This window comes from Tiliqua scincoides, chromosome 7 (genome assembly GCF_035046505.1).
Source record: "Tiliqua scincoides isolate rTilSci1 chromosome 7, rTilSci1.hap2, whole genome shotgun sequence".
In the NCBI taxonomy this organism is placed as follows: domain Eukaryota; kingdom Metazoa; phylum Chordata; class Lepidosauria; order Squamata; family Scincidae; genus Tiliqua; species Tiliqua scincoides.
This window is the reverse complement of record NC_089827.1, coordinates 57928075-57945566: the sequence shown is the minus strand read 5'-3', so window position 1 is coordinate 57945566 and position 17492 is coordinate 57928075. Positions and strand designations below refer to the sequence as shown.

Genomic DNA, 17492 nt, shown 5'->3' with positions numbered 1-17492 from the left:
TGGTCCTCTTTTCCCACCCCCCACCCCCCAAAAAAATAATTTTAGGTTGTGCTGAAGCATTCTTGGTTGCACAGCATGTTTCCTGCCCATTGAACATGGATTGTGCTTAACTGCTGTCCAGTAAAGAAGACGGAGGAATTTCTCTAGTGGAGGCGTACAGCATTTTTTTTTTAACTGAGGCTTGTGTGCTGATGTGAATTTTGCAATCCTTCGGAAATCAAAACCAAGACAAGATATTGTGAAAATCAGGAAGCTCATAATCAGAAAATATTTTTCAAAGGTGATGGAAAACTTATTGCTGTTGCTGCTTGGCTTTTCTTTTTCAGAGATAATTGTGTTGCACCCCTAGGTCTGACTCTTTGGATAACTTGTATATAAGGTGCCCAACTTGTGTATGTCCAGGTGAAAATGAAACAAGTAGCGTTCAATAACAAAAGCAGTTTAAAATGCATTTTAGTTTTCATTAGAAATCAAAATAGGGTTTGCAGACGGGAAAGAGTGCAGTCTGGGCAGGTGGGTTATGCTATGATAGGTTTACAATCTGTGTTGTGTGCTTACTTTTTGGATTGACACCCTTGATATTTAACATTGTTTTCTCAAGTTTATAGTAGTACCTCTTTCATAGTAGTAAATTCTCATTTTGAGGGTCAGGAAGCAGAGCAGAGAGGTAACATGGAGGTCTGTTTTTCCTGCCACTGGGACAAACCCCTACTACTTTTTCAGGCATGTACCCACCATGCAGCCCTCATATATTGTCCTTCAAATCTATGTTTTTCATGCTTCTGCACTTCATGTACCCACATTTTAGTCATCCCTATGCTAAAACAGTGATAGCTTTACAAATCATGTCTTTTGGGGGCTTTGCTGCATCTGCAGAGACATGGCAAGATACAGTCCATTTCTGTTTGGCTCCTGGGATATAGCATTAGCATTCAGGAAGTGCTACCTCATTTTCTATGGCCGCAGCTACCCAAACCACCCCAAGATGGAATGACTCAACAAAGTTGGTGCTTTGTACTCAGTGTGGGGAACCACATGTACTATATAGTTTGGGCTGAAGGCTCAACTTATTCGTGTCTTTTATTTGCACATAATTGTAGATGATTTGCATGCTTTTGCATGAATGTGATATGTTTCCATTCAAGCTGTTAGTTTAGGATATCATTTGTGTCAGTTCTACATAGAAAAAAAAAATCCTAAGTCCAGGACAGAGATCCAAAATTAATTTAACTTCAGGTTAACAAACTCAGAGTAACTATATCCTTACTGATGTATTTTAGAGTTGCATCTCATTTTTAAGCATCCATTGAGGAACTGGAAAAAAAAAATTCTGCCACTCTAGACCTACTGTGGTAGTGGGGATGAAAGGATAATTAAGGTATGTTCTGAGGAAATGATGGGGTGTTACATGACCTTGTGTAAGGACACCTAAGTAATTTCTGAAGAATCCTTTGTCTCCTAAAATGAAGCAACTTTGAAAGTTCTTAAAATGTCACTTTTGGGGGGAGATTGATAGATCTTGATAAACATTGGTCTTAATGTGAGAAATGTTGGTGTTCATGAACAAATACTTTGAATTTGTTTTTGCAGCTCATTGTATCTGTATGCTTTTTTTCTTTGCACTTTCAACACATGCAGAAGAGTTAGGTGCTGTAGGATTTCTTGAGCAACAGCCCCTGTTTTTCATACTTGGTGGATTTTTATCAACTTACTAAAACGCTGCAACTTCCTCTCTCTGCTCTTGCAGCTGAATACGGAAACCTTGGTGCCTGAGGCCACTTCTGCAATTGCAAGTGTTAGAGTTGGGTGGGGATGACAGGGCTTCTCTCATCTGTACTACTGTTGTGGAGCTAGAAGAAATTAAAATGAACAGGAAAATGTGCTTTGCATGGTGGCAAGTCACAGTAACCTGTGTCCCACTCATTTCTTTGTCTGCCTCCTTGCAGTGCTGCAGTTGAAGCTCCAGCAGCGAAGGACACGGGAGGAGCTGGTCAGCCAAGGGATCATGCCTCGTAAGTAGAACTTATTTTCTTCTTCCTCTTCTTTGAACAAATGCTGCCTTTTTAAATTGAAAGGGGTAACTTTGAAATGTCTGTCCCTGTGAGATCATGTCACTTTGGTCTCCATGTAGAGGGTTGGAGCCCTGTTGAATAAAGCCACTTACAGTTTCTGGGATCAATATACTCTCTGTTTACTGGAAATATTGCTTGTGCACCAAGAAAGAAGTAGTTGTCTGTCTTGATACTAAGATGTTTTAGGGGAGAATGTTGCCATGTTAACATTTGCAATACCGACTGTGTGGTAATCACATTCCTAGCAAGCTTTCTGCCTAATGCTTTGCTCCTGTCATTCTTCAGCCTGAATATAGCTGTGCGCATGTTTGCACCAAAGTGCGGCCCTGTAGACAGCAGGTTTTCTTGCATGGTGACAAATTGTACAGTTGGTGGTACTTCAGTTATGGGTAAAATAGAAGATGAAATTAACGTATACATGGCTAAGTAATGCTTAAACAAAATGTTCGTATATGGAAAGTTGTGGGAGAAATTGACCTGCACAGACCTCAGCATCTGCAGCAGTAACACAAGAGCAAATGGGAAGGCAGGTGAATCTTGAAGCCTTCATGAAGGGTGGTCGCTCTCTTAAGGATTTCCTTCTTGGAGCTGCTGTTCATACTTTTTTGAGATTCACTAGAATGATGCTAAAGGTCTTATGTTGGGTACAGTGAAGAGAAGTTTCTTGCATGTTGCAGTTGTAAAAAAACACTAACATTTTATTTAGAAAGACAACTTCTTGCAGTTACAGCTGTAACTCTGTATGCAAACACTTTTACCAGTTGATGGGCTAGTTATACAGAATGCATATAGAACATATTATTATGCTTGAAATGGGTTTGGGTGCTTTGCCTTTTTAAATACTGAAAAGCAAACAGGGAGTTGAGGGGAGCACTTTGTCTCACTGCTCTCCTGTCTGTCTTGGCATACTGGACATTAATCTGTTCCTGCTGTCTTAAATTCTTGCTACTCAGGCCTATATTTTTAGAGATCATATTTATAAGACTTGTTAGATCATTCCATGGATGATCTCCGCACTATTCAGCACCTGTAGTTTCACATTGCTTTGATCTTGACTGTCAACCTTAGCACAGTTTGTAGGTACAACTACATGTTTTCAAATGGTCCTTCTTACCCGATAATGGCTTTGAGAATTGTCTTTCAAATACAGGACTTCTGAAGTGTCATTTTCAGACTGCTTTGCTTGGAACTTTGGTATCTAGCCCCTTCAAAACCCAAGCAAATATTGTCACCACCAATTCTATAAGCCTATTGTGTACTTGATGCCAGTTTCTACTGGAGTTATTTTAACCTCTTCCTCTGCAGTTTCAGTTGCCTCCTAAAAGAGCCACATGAAACTTGATTGAACATGCTACCCTATTTTGAGGGGCAATGACACTAGCCATAACCCATTTGAGAAAAGCTTGATGACTTTATATCACAACTTTTCAGTATAAAAGGCATTTTAGTGGATGTGGTAGTGCAATAAACAAATCCAAACTTGGTAGTACTGTGATGAAGAGAGAGTTTAAGGATCTTGTCAAAGGGAGAAGGGCCATCAATTAAAACAACAGCCTTCATAACAGAAATTGCAAACGCCTGCAGTGTTGCATGACTAGCTTTTGGTTACTTTTCTTTTCTCGGGCAGTATAGCGGAAGACACGTGCTACTCCACAGTCCTCCTGATGTCTTATTCTGCTGGAGTTTTAGGGTGCAATCCAAACTACGCCCTATGCTGGCCCAAATCCCTGGGCCAGCCTGGGAGGGTCGCAAATGTGCCATAAAGCACATTTGCGCCTCCTCAGGAGGAAGCCAGGCCAGCGCTCCAAGTAGTGCCAGCCTGCAGAGGCTGACGGACGCCTCTGCACCAGCTTCCCCCAGCTCCTTGCGTAGGCTCAGATGATCCAACACGCAAGGTAGGCATGGGGGGGCGGGGAGGAGGAGGGAGGGAGGCGTTCCTGGGCGGGGGAGGGTGGGTGATGGGTGTCCCCGGGGCAGGCGGGCAGGGAGCGGGAGGCGGGGCTGGGATCCGGCAGTTATGCCGCATCCCAACCTCCATTCCTGGGGAGAATGGAGTGGCTTGAAGCCACTCCGTTCTTCTTGGACTTGTGCCACCTCAGGAGGTGGTGCAAGTCCGAGGAGACCCATAGGTGCCAACAGCCCTTACCCAAGGGTAAGGGGAAAAGATTCCCCTTGCCTCTGGCTAAGTCGTTTCTGGTCAGTCTTGCGCTGGATGCAGCGCAAGCCTCCTGGCTTGCCTGTTCCAGCGCATTAGGATTGTGCCCTTAGTCTGATTAACTGTTAGCATATGAGCAAATTCTAGATTTATAACATTGTTTAAACATTGTTTTAAAAAAAACATTGTTTAGACATTGTTTAAAAAAATTCGGTCATATTTTACAAGAATGTGAAAGAAAAATTATTTATAACAATGCTGCCAAATAACAGATTGTTAAATCTGTGTTTTCCTCTGAGAGGTGGAAAGGAAAAGAGAAGCAAGTTTTAATTCATAAAGTTTTAGCAGGGTGCCTCTAGTTATCACTTCACATAAGATAGGGGGTAGATTTAAATTCAGCAATTGGTGTGTGTGGTGAAATTTGAGAGGTGGGGATTCCCCAGATAGCACCTGTGAGGAAGTCACCCCGTAATGTTGGGAATTTCCCTGAGTCTCCATGGAAAGGGCTAGCAAAGACCCTATCACCCTCTTGTTCCATTTCCAACCTGGTATGCTCCTTACAGATCAAGTCAGTAAAAGTGGCCTAAGGAGTTGGCATCTTGGGCAGCACCACCACCACTATGGCTTCTCTCCCCGATGACAGCAATAAATAACACCTTGATTTTAAATCTCTACCAGTGGTCTGTACAATTCTAGTTATCCTTCCCTGTAACATGTAGCCAGTGATTCTCAAACTTTTAGCATTGGGAGCCACTTTTTAGAATGAGAATCTGTCAGGACCCACCGGAAGTGATGTCAAGGCCAGAAGTGGCATCATCAAGCAGGAAATTTTTAACAATCCTAGGCTGCAGTTCTACCCACACTTGCCTCGGAGTGAGTCCCATTTACTATCATTGTTAAAAGCATATACATAGTAGCCTGTTCAAAGTATAGTAACATTTCCCCAAATGCAGTCACATACCATAGTAGCATCAAGTCTAATATATTAAAAATAAAATTTTGAAATGAATGGGGACCCACCTGGAATGGGCTTGCGGCCCACCTAGTGGGTCCCGACCCACAGGTTGAGAAACACTGTGATTGTGCCAATGTCTGATCAATGTCTCCGTATTTTAATTGGGGACAGGAGTTGACAGTCAGTGTTTCAACTCTACTTATTGTCTTGGCCTGCCTTTGATCAGTTCAGGGTGGTGTGCCATGGTCATTCATGCTGGTTACTTTGCGTATACATTACTGCAGTGTGTTCTCTGTGGGGCTGTTGTGAAGTCCCTCTTGAAACTTCAGCTTGTGGAAAATCATTTGCTGTGGTTTGCTAATTGGCACCTGCTTATACAATCATGAAGCACCATTGTTGATGCAACTACATTGGCTACCAGTATTCAAGGTATTGGTTATGACCTTTAAACAACATCTTAACAAAGTATCTCAAGGGCTGCCTTCCCCCACTTGAGCCTGTCCATCCTCTAAGGTCTTTTAGTGCCAAGCGCCCTAATAATTCTCTTGAGGGTTCTGCTTCCTTCTGATATGCAGTTAGCAGAACCTTGCAAGGGCATTCAATCTGATGGCCCTGCCTTTTGGAATTCCCTGACTTGTGAGGTGTGGCAGGCAGCCTTGCTTTGCATTTCATTAAGACCTAGCTCTCTTGGTAGACCTGATTTTATGCTGCTTAGTTCGGATGTGTTTGATATGGTTCTGTGTCTTGTTATTTCTTGGTTTGTTTGTTTTTTTAATCTGTGCTGTTTTTAGCATTTTGATTTTTATGTGTTGTATATGTTGGAAACCCCCATGAATTTTAGGAGAAGGGCAGGGTATAAATTTTTAAAAATAAAAATTTATGCTCTGCTTTTGTGCATTGGCTAGACATTGTCTGCCTTTAGTTGTGTCTACAATTTGGGATACAGCTACAGATACATGGGGTGAGAGACCATCACATTCTGTAGTTTCATGATTCAGAGCATACACTAAATTACTTAATTCTCTGTATTTGCTATCAGTTTCTAGGTAAATGTCCATCTATTATGATGCATGGTGGGTGTGAGTGAGAAGAACCCTATGTATCATAGGGACTGTAGTATGTAGAGTGCCTTGTGTGTATGGAGTTCTTGGCTCATTCAACTGCCTGCTACAAAATTGCCTTTCAGTACAGTACCTTGTTTTTTCCCATAGGCAAAATGATAGTGATTTATTTACAAGTGAGAAAGTGAAGTTATTTGGGGCACCATGAGAATGAGTTGTGATCCCAGTGATTGGGATGAGACTTATATTTTAGCACCTCTCACATTAGTCCTAGACTGAAGCCAATTAACTTGTTTTTAATGAGTACACTGAAGAACTAAGCCAGTCCATGTGTGCATATCTCCAACCCAAGTAAAATGTCTTGGAATGACCTGAGAGTGTGGTGGATCCCTGGGGAATGGTCAACTACGTTATCCACAGTGCATGCCTACTTTTTTGGAGTGTACAGGCAGGCTCCTGTATCCACAGATCTGCCCTCCATTAACATTGTTTAGAGCTTTAGCAGGACAAAAAATGTTCTTGCTTTTACAGGAGGGATTGATGTGTATAAAAAGGCTCCTATCTTTACCTTTTGGGGCACTCTTCCTAGATCAGATTTGAGACAGGAGCGTTTGGTTCCAAAGTAGAGCTGTGAGTTTGGAATGAACGAACACGATTTCAGTTTTTCTCAGTTGTACTCAAGCCTCCTTAAGTATTCAAAATAGCCCATATTTAGAAGAACTCAATTTGTGGGCTAAATGTGTGTGAGGGAGAGGGACTCAGGGTGAGAAAAAAACAGTAGAGAATTCAGTGCCTATACCTTTAACCATTGTGTAGAAGAGGGGGTTTTGGCAGGAGCAGCTCAACATGGAAGGTTTAAAAAACTGCACCTGCCAAAATTCCCTCTTCGATATAGTGGTTGAAGGTATAGGCACTGTGTCTTCCATTTTATTTGGTCACACTGGTAAAACAGCGTGATTGCACACTATTTATTTATTTCGGTTATGCTTTAAAACCATGTCATGAACTTTCTTGGTATGCCATTATGAAATAAATTTTTTCACTGACAGAATCTGTAAAATGTGATGAGCCTTTTTTAGACACAGGGCTCATAAAGCTTTATATACAGTACTCAGGCTAAACAGGGATAATAGGTAATGCAACCCTTCCTAATTGCTCCTGCCCCCAGCATAACTTTTACCTTAAAACACCACTTGTAGAAGAAGGTAAATATTGGTTTCTTTGTGGCATGGTTGAAGCATTGCCATTGCGAATTCAGTTATGTTGTTTACTTGCATATAGTGACCTTCTAGTGTTGGATTGGCTTAGTAGCATCGTGCTTTTTCCCCCCTACAAACTTTCTCCTTTAAGTTCTCTAGTCTGCACAGAGGGCTTGCAGAAGTTTTGCTTATTGTACAGGTTTGCTTAGTTTGTGCCAAAGTTGGTTAAGATAAGAAGCAGCCCAGAGAGCCCTGGTGTTTCTTTTAGAGCAAATCAGAGAAGACTATGTCTCTCCCTTGGTCTTCTGGTACACTCAAATTGCTTGAAGACAGGAATTCCTTTCTTTTGCACTGTGGCTGAGCAATGGTTATAAGTATATTTAAAACTCTGCGAGAGAACCTACTTCTTCTTGGAGCCCTCCAATTAAGAAGTGCAAAAGGCTTAGGAAAGTAGACAATGTTCTCGTTTGTGCTGAGGTTTGGAAAAGAAATAGGATTCTCTGCTCTCTTGCTAACCTTTCCGAAGAATTGAGACCTTGGGGAAAGATGCTGCTTGGCATCCGTCTTAATGGTATTGGTGAGTAGATTTGTGAATGCCTGCATACATATTTGGGAAGTTGGGTTTTTTTTTGTTTTGCAAACTTCACCATTTTGAAGAATATAAAAACATTGTAACATGCGTCCTCATAGAGAATCTTGTGTGATATTACTAGCCACATGGCTTTTAAGTGTGGAGCTTGATGTCATGAGAACATGGTAAGATGTTTATGTTTTATTCCAGCTACTATGTCATGCACTCCTCTCATCTGTTAGATCTCCTAAGGCAGGGGTGTCAAACTCATTTCATATGGAGGGCCACATAGCATTCATGATGCCTGCTAAGGGCCAAAAGTGATGTCATTGAACAGGTCAATAACCAAAAATAAACACTTTTTTCTCACTTAGAAACTCATTAGCTGCAAATAACAAAAGAGAAAATATACAAATCTTGATCATATTTCAAGATATGGGAGAGCGCAATTTTCATGTGGGCTGCCCTTTCAGCAGTAACACCTCATCCCTACTCAGCAGCTGAAAGCCTGAGGGCCGTATAAAAAGCTTCCGTGGGCCGCATCTGGCCCCCGGGCCTTATGTTTGACACTCCTGTCCTAAGGAGTCAGGAAGAGCCACATCCATGGAGAATAGCATTCACTGGGACAGTACAGAACTCACATTTACAAGAAACATGTGTGCAAAAATTTCGCAGTGAATCCATGAAAACAACTGCAATGCTTGTTTAGGCATAATAGCATCCACATAGCAGTGGTAGTTTTATATTTAAGATTAGAGATGAGACCACTGACTTCCTGACATACTTGAAAGTGCAGTTATCTTCCAAGACAGAAGTATCATATTGTAGGGAATATGGTTAATAATATACTGACATAAAACCACAGTAGACATCTTTGTATCCCAGTTGAAAATGGCCAACTCTGAAATGTCTTTGGTGAGCTTTTCCACTGTGTGTTCTGCAGGTTGTTGGATATTGTCAGTACTTCCAAACCACCAGGCAGGAAGGAAGTCCTTTGAAACTGATTGTGAAAATACAGCCCCAGCAAGTGCAGTGGACTTGTGGTTAGTGCTGTACTGAAACATCAGTCACTTTCCTTGTCATGGGACAAACAGAATGGAGCTGGTAGTGTTGCAGAGAGAAGTCTCCCCTTGATTCCTTGCACTGCTCTGAAGTGCTTCTTGCTCATCAGCGAAGAAATGGCATTCTGCAATGGAGGTGGAGAGCATTGTTCTGTTTACCTGTGAGGCTTGGGCAGGTCTGTTAAAATGAGCTGCTTGTTAAGTCCACATCGCATGTGAATAAAATTCAGGAAGAATAGTCCACACCAATGGATCCAATCTGCCCTTGTGCCTTATTGATGGCTCTTGTTTTTTTCAAATGTCTCTGGTTGTGAATGTCAATACTTCTGCAGTTAGAGCCTCAGTTCCCCTGTACCTAGAATATTTGTCCAAATAAATTGACCTTCCACTCAAAGGTTGCCATATTTGGGACTGTTTCTAAAGCTATTGTTTCAACACCAGACCTTTGTGCTGCATTGTGTGTAGAAGCCATGACACATGTACCCAAGTTCTTCTACACTTATAAAGTGATTTCTAAATTACAGTTCAGGTTATTAACATTTTCAAGATGAGGAGCAGAGGCCTGCTTGGTTTTGTATTGGCAACGTTTATATCAGGAGGGGGCAGCATCCAGCATTTCACTTCCTCAGGAACAGTCGACTCTAAATGCTACAATAATCTTCAATTTGTATTCATGATAATACTCACTACTTGAACATGTGTTTATGTGTTCATCATCCACAATTAACCACATTTTATTCAATTTGCTTCGCTCTGATGCACAGACAGGTACAGCAAGGAAGCTTCTAATTGAATGTTTCCCATGCTGTGTTTGCCCTATCTTGCTGCAAAATACGCTCATATAAACTCTATTCAAAGTGGTGAATGAAATATAATGATATTCCTCCTTGGAGAGCATTGGTTATTTGGGCTCCAACACACTTTGATTCTTAAGTCTGAACATGTTTTAGATGCCCCACTAAATCTAAACATACTTTTGGAAGTGGTGAACATTAATGAGAGCAAAATGGAGCTCTTGAGAAAGAGAAGATATTTTTTGCAGCTCAAGTCTTTTATTGAACAAGTAAACAACTTCAAAGAGTCGATTATTCAGATACAAACCAACTGTAAGAATGTTGTTGAGTTTACAAGAGCACATATTCAATATTTTCATTTCTAAAAACCAGGTTTACACACTATTTGCTGCCTTTGTCCTCAAGGTTGTGGCAACCATTGTACAAGAGTTAAGTTCCTACAGCATATTTTATTCTGGTCACAAAAACCTCACCAAACTACTAAATAAAGACCCAGAACATTTCTAATATTAAATATTGAAATAAGTGTGAGCTTTCGGGGCTGGAAAAATCCCATGCAGGCAAACTCCACAAAGACAGTAGTCCTGACTGGAAATAGAATTTTTTCCTCAACAACCTTAAATCTAAACAACTTATAATGGAACAACTTTAAGTGAAACCTTGCTGCACATTATTCCCTCTAATAGTGAAGTGAGTGGCCCTGTGCTGACCAGTATGGCATTGAAATAGAGTCATGGGTATAGTGATAACCTCAGGGAATAACCAATTTCTCTCTCCTTGATTCCAAGTAATCATCCCAAAGGAACACTTTGACAGAGGACACCCCTTAACAGTTTAAGCATCTGCTTTCAGTGTTTGTGCTATTATACAAGTCCCTGGTCTTAGATTTTTTTTAAAGGTGGGGGGGGGGCAAATTTGCAGCTACCATGTATGTTGGAGAATATGTTTAAAAGTACCAACTCATCTTTTACTGTTCTCTTCCACCATCTGCCAAGAGAAGTCTTCAGAGCATCTTCATAATACATTACTCAACTAGCATAGATGATAGCTATGCTGTGGTATAGAGATCATAGCTACTAATGGGTTGAACCGCCACAAAACTGTGTAATCCATTTATGCAGTCTGCCCTTACCATTTACTGTATCAATTGGTTACACAAGCCAACTGTATTTAATATGTAGTCTGAATTTCATTATATCATTAGCTTTTGTTCCCAGGTCTTCCATTTATGAATATATTAAATTACACAAGTACTAACATTAGGTATTGAGTTGCCAAACTGCTTGCCTGTCTCCACTAAAACTCTGTTGTTCTCTGAATATTTATTAAAAGGTAATAGGATGGATGCTTAGCATTTCTTTTTGTTGCTTGTCATATGGAGACAGCAGGCTTCATTGTTGGGGTCTGTCTGCTTCTTGAGAAAAAGCATTATAGCCCCTTCCAGTAGCCACAGTGCAGGTGTTCTTGGCTCAATTAGCCATTCTGAACTTGGTTAGAAATTTACTGCAGAGGAGACACATATGTTATTGCCTCTGTCAAATCTTTCTTCATATCCAAGGCCAATTTGAAAACCTTTCTGAGGAGGAGGAGGAGGGATACTCCCACTAGGAGGGGGCCTGAAAAGCCCCCAACACCAACTTCTAAGATACAGAGGAGGGGGCTTTTCAGGCCCCTTCTTTCAACCACATAGCCTTACACAACATGCAAAACAATAACAGAGCTATTAGGAAACTCTGTCATGTTTGGTATGAACTATATTGAACCACTGGTCTGTTCTGTACATTAAACTCAAAAGTGTGTGCAATGAAGCTTTTACAGAAGCAAACTTCTCCAAAGTTACAACTAATGTTGCATATACAGACCATATCAATATCTTAAAAGAATTTAAAGCACAAAACTTTGGAAGAAGAGTGAGTTTAATTTTATCCCATTGTCTTTTTAGTTTTTCTGTTGATGCCTGTGAGTGAGTTAGAGTGCAATCCTAACCCCCTTATGTCAGTGCTTTCCAGCACTGCACTTCATTGTCCATTGCACTGACAGAAGGGCAATGCAGCTCTGAGGTAAAGGAACAAACATTCCCTTACTTTGAGGAAGCCTCCTTGGGTAACACCCAACTGCAGGATTCAGCATATGCCCCATTGGTACTGTTATGCCAGTGCTGGAAAGGATAAGGGGTTAGGATTGCACCCTTAGTGGCTTTGAATTAAGTAATAGGAGTTGAACCCTCTGTCCTTTTTAATGTACCTTAGAACACTTCCTTTAATACTAAAATATCTAACAATATATGAAATTTGGTCTTCTCACATATAAAATGGGGTATGATATCTTGAATAGGATCCATAGGTCAGAACAGACCTATTTGCTGACCCATCAACTGGTCTTTTGAAGAAATAAATTTGTATATTTGAAGGGAAAGCTGGTTAAGTGGACAATGTGCATGAGTGGGTTCAGTTATTTCCAAGATCTACTGACATCAAAGTCTTGACAATAAGGTTGGGTGTGTTGCTTTACCTTAATGTTTTTATTATGGGGTGTTAGTGAATGAAAAAAAAAGAACCTGCTTTAGTGTTTTCCAAGTGCTGCTATTACTTGGTGTCCAATACGCAATCTCTACAGTATTTCTGGTTGGAAAAAATCCAAGCTCTACGGAGCACACACAAATTTGGGGCAGGGGAGAGAGTACAGTGGTGCCTCGCATAACGAAAGAGTTTTTCGATTGAGTTTGGTAACTCGCATAATGAAAATTTCTGGCCGTGCTTCGCATAATGAAAACTTTTTAGGTCCGTGCTTCGCATAACAAATTTTTTAAAAATTAAAAATTTCGTGTATGCTTCAAATTTTAGAAATCCTCTGTACAGTATGTATGCCTTTAAAGAGCACGTAATAAACACTTGTAAACCAAATTTGACTTCGTTTTGACCTTTTTTGCCCATAGGAACGCATTAATTAGATTTCAATGCATTCCTATGGGAAAACGTGATTCGCGCAACGAAAATTTCGCATAACGAAAGGATTCGCGGAACGAATTAATTTCGTTATGCGAGGCACCATTGTGTATATATATATATAGGTACTCCCTATAAAACATGGAAAGATGCATTCTAAGTTCTTATTGCTAATCAATAATAGCAAGTTATAGTAAAACTGAATTGGTTCCATTAAAACAATGTGCTGGTCTTGTACAGGTAGCCCTGTAGTATTTCAGCTATTTTTCAATTTGTACAAGTACTGTATTGTATTGTATTGTATTGTATAGGGATATACTATAGTATCGATGGCTTCAGTCCAGATCAGTACGAGTTCATCTTTCTCCCCTTGCCTTCTTCATTTTGCATCTTTAGCTCAGTCTTGATCAGAGCAGCTTTTATTAAAAAAACAAAAAACAATTGCAGGATAAAATCTGTGAAATTTTTCAAGCTAGTGTAGTTCACAGCTGACTACTACTTCAGTTACAATTACTATTTAAGTTGCAGTTCACAGCCTATCTCTACTTTTCAGTTCATTATTTTAAATATGGACCTTCATAAAAAGTAAATGTATTGGCTATGTTTGTGTAAGATTGTTCCATAACATTCTTGTCTCTTGCCCCCCTCCCAGATAATGAGCCTCTCTAAGGAAAAAATCCTTAGATTGTTGTCCTTTTGTTGTTTGACAAATGTCATTTCTTGGCCTGTCTTCCTGTCTGTCAAACTATGAGATCAAAATTGAGAGTAATCCTAACATGAGTACAGACATGTCTTGTCAAGCTTCTTAGATCTCACATTCTAAGAGGTACTAAAAATTAAAGAGGTCCTTTAATTCTACAGGTACTGAAATCTTCTACAGGTGTATGAAATCTTTCTGTCTGAAGTGTTTTATTGGCCTCTCCTCAGATTGTGTCTTATTCATGTGATTTCGGCAGAGGAACAGAGGAAGGTTGCATTTATTTCAGCAGTGGCATATCTGTGTAAACACAGAATGCCTCTAGCAACCTATGAAAATGGGCTGCATTCTCAGTTGGTTTAGATTGGCAAAGTACCAGAATGTGTGTTTAGATCAAGTGAAGATCTGGTCCATATGCTAGAAGAAGCAGCCTCAATGCACCCCACTTTGACTTTGGTTAAATAGCATGATCATGTTTAGAAATGTGGGAAATCAATTCCTGTAATTCATTCATTGTTGTCTTTCTAACAGCTCTGAAAAGTCCAGCTGCATTTCATGAACAAAGGAGGAGTTTGGAACGGGCAAGGGTAAGCCACCAGTTAGCTTTTAGCTATGTCTGCAGTCTCTCTTCAGATTTGTGTCTAAAATCACTTTAAACTCTTGAGGATCTTTAATTTTGCCATTCCGGATGCCCACTTGTATTGTGCTTGTTTTTGTGCCTTTCATTCTCTGTGGGTGGTGCTAATATGAATTGAATGAGAGCCTGAGACTCAAACCAGAGAGAGACTGCAACCATCCTTCAGATGTCCTGCAATTTGCTTAATTCCCTTAATGTCAATTTAGAAATGGAGGACTTAATAACACAAGAACAAAGTGAGAAAAAGCCTCCTGTTCTTGAGAAATCAGAAGCTGAACGCAGGCGCCTTGTCTTGTGCAGTTCTTGGAGATTTCAGTTCCTTTCTGAAAGAGCCTCTGGACAATTGAACGAGAAGTGAATACTGTATGGGTTTCTGGGTTCTCGTGCTTAAAATTAAAATCTGTTTCAAGTAGGACTGTTGTCCAATTAGTCAGTTAATCATATGAGTTTTAGTTGGATGATCAGTTATTGCTTAAATTTGTATAAGGGTAGACACAACAATTCTAAAGCAAGAAGCATACTTCCCTTATTTTTAGATTATACATGAAAAGGGGGAATGCCTCTTTAAAAATGCAGCTCTTTTAAGTACTGCTATTAAATTTTTAACAATATCTAACTAGTTAATCAAGGGCACCTTTTCAGTTGATGGTTAAAAACAAATACATCTGCCTAGTTTGAAATGAATGAATTTGGAGTCTGGGTGAAACATTCTATGCTTTGTTATTGTTTGAAAGGTATGGAGCCTGGTATTTCAAGGCATGCAATTGACTTACATTTCGCTGTCAGTAGATAACCTTTTTTCCTAATACCCCCTCAAACAAAGAAGCATTTGCAACATTTTTCCCCCAAAAAGACATTTAACCTAGTACAACACAGTCATCTCAAATAGCACTTGGCCCTCATGTTCTGTGACCTGCCGCCCTCAGGATTCTCAGTTCCTGGTTTGAATGCTATGGAATCCGCCTGCTTAATTAGTAGCTGAGATGGTTCTTCACCTTTTGTATTTTCAAATGACAGGGCTAATAAGAGTCTGAGAGAATGTTATTCTTATATGCTAACAATCATTTTTAACTGGGAAATCCTCCATAGTGGTTAGTCCTGTCTCTCTCCTTGACTTCAATACATTTTCTGTTTGTCTGCAGACAGAAGACTATCTGAAACGGAAGATCCGGTCCCGACCAGAGAGATCAGAGTTAGTGAGGATGCACATTCTTGAAGGTATGACTCTAGTGTGCATCTTCTCCATGCACTTTGCGTAGAGCAGTAGTTCCTAAACTGTGTCTCCCTGGGGCGCCTCTGGAACCAGCCAGGGGAATATGTGGAACTTGGATGCCTTCAGTTCCTTGTGTTGCCATAGCCGAAGACAGCCAAGCAGACGCTTAGGAAACACCCGCCACTTGACTGTCTTTGCTGCTTGCCAAAGATTGGCCCCAGCCTGGGAGCTGTGCCATGGGGGGAGCTGCTGTTGATAGCAGTGGCAAGCAGGGTCAGGCTAGGAAGAGCATTACAAGAAGCCCCGGCACTCATTGGAAGGTGGTGGTGATGAACTGCAAGGGGACAAGATGCAGTGTGCCAAGAAGAGGCAAAAGAGCTTGTGTTTCTCCAACATCCAGATCTTCCTGGTGTCTGAGTATGCCTTCATGCTGGCACAGGGCACTATAGGCATCCTACCTGGTGAAGGAGCCACAGCATGAGACTTGGGTATGGGAGGGACTTGTACATTTCTGGGCTTCACAGCCACCTCTGTGGTCTTGGCAAGGGCTGCAGAGGGAGGAGGAGAGCCAGGTGGTGGGCTTTTCACAAGGGTCTGCTTGGCTGTCTTTGGCTAGGCAAGGTGGTGCAGGGATCTGAAGGTACCCATCTCCACAGGACTGGTGCCTCACTGGCACCTCACTCATGGTTCCTCAGGGGCCCTGGGAAGGGAAGAAGAGCACCAGACCTCCAGTCCTACCCAGCCCACTGGCAGCCAGTGCCTTCCAGAACAGCAGTTGGGTGGTGGTAGTGCACAAAGCGTGGTGAAGGTGGCACCTATGTGGGTGTGAGCAACTGCCAGAGCGTGTGTGAAATAATACTGTTCCAAAAAAGGTAATATACAGCACTATCCTAGGCATATCTGCTCAGAAGTAAGTCCCATTGTGTTCAGTGAAACTCTCAGGAAAGTGTGTTTAGGATTGTAGCCCTAATGGGGAGCCACAGCCAGTGGCCAGTAGGTCAAAGGAGGGGCAGGTCAAAAAAGTTTGGGAAGCACTGGTTTAGAGAGAGCCATGAGTAGAGACAGGAAACATGACGTGTGGTAGCTGCTTCTCTGAGCTAGTGATTTGCTGCAAGTCTAAGAGGGTTGAAAGGTAAGGGTTCAGTTGAATTAGATGTGAATGATTCATTTGATGTTAGGAAAGATCTTGAATACTTTGCACATTTTGGTTGTACATAATTGACTCTCCTTAAATCACTAGAGAGATTTAAAATTCTCTAGAATACCACAGTAAATGTGGTATTTTCATTACAGGCCACTTGAGATTGTTCTGAGAGAAATAGTGAATAGTGAATTTACTTACGTATTTTAATCAATGGCAACTAGTCATGGTGTCCATGTGCTACCTTCCAGTTCTGAAGAGACCTTAAATACCAGTTGCTGGGGAGCAATGGTGGGAGAGGGCTATTTGTTTTGGGCTTCCTAAGAGCATCTGGTTGGCTACTAGATAGACCTTGGTCTGATCCAGCGTCTCTTTCTGCTTGTTCTATGTTGGGCATGAGAGCTAGAATTTCCTTTAACAGATAATCTTGAAATGCAAAACTTCAAACCTAAAAGTCATATCAAACATAACGCACTTTTATGCTGCATGTCCCTGGTGTGTAGAGTGGGCCGCTGTTATGGTGTAAGGCACATTTTGGGGGTGAAGAGGAAGAAGAGCTTCCCAATTAGTTTTCTAATTCTGTAGATTATTTCTGTAATTATTAAAGCAGGCTGTACACTTGAGAACTGATTATATTTTTGCTTGTTCCCTTGAGCAGAAACATCTGCTGAACCTTCCCTACAGGCCAAGCAGCTGAAGTTGAAACGAGCCAGACTCGCCGATGATCTCAATGAGAAGATTGCCCAGAGGCCTGGTCCGATGGAGTTGGTAGAGAAGAACATTCTGCCTGTGGAATCCAGCCTAAAGGAAGCTATCATTGGTAGGCCTGGTGGCAAGAGGTCACTTTTGTATGTGTGATGGTATGATGGCAGATTTTTTGCAATTCCCTTGATGGTCCCTAAGGAAAGCAAAATATAACAAACATCTGTCTAGATCGGGGTGTCCAAACATTTTGGCAGGAGGGCCACATCATCTCTCTGATACTGTGTCG

The 17492-nt window shown here is 41.1% G+C and overlaps 1 protein-coding gene across 2 annotated transcripts in view; it reads left to right on the top strand.

The window, feature by feature from the left end:
* The first annotated feature begins 1951 nt into the window (after positions 1-1951).
* Positions 1952-17492, top strand: part of MRTFA (myocardin related transcription factor A) — a 34378-nt gene continuing 18837 nt past the window's right edge. For both annotated transcript variants that reach the window (XM_066634623.1, XM_066634622.1), the window contains exons 1-4: positions 1952-2012; positions 14042-14097; positions 15290-15365; positions 17160-17321. In XM_066634623.1, the coding sequence (XP_066490720.1) occupies positions 2006-2012; positions 14042-14097; positions 15290-15365; positions 17160-17321 (301 nt within the window). In that variant the 5' untranslated portion in view covers positions 1952-2005. The remainder of the gene's footprint in view (positions 2013-14041; positions 14098-15289; positions 15366-17159; positions 17322-17492) is intronic.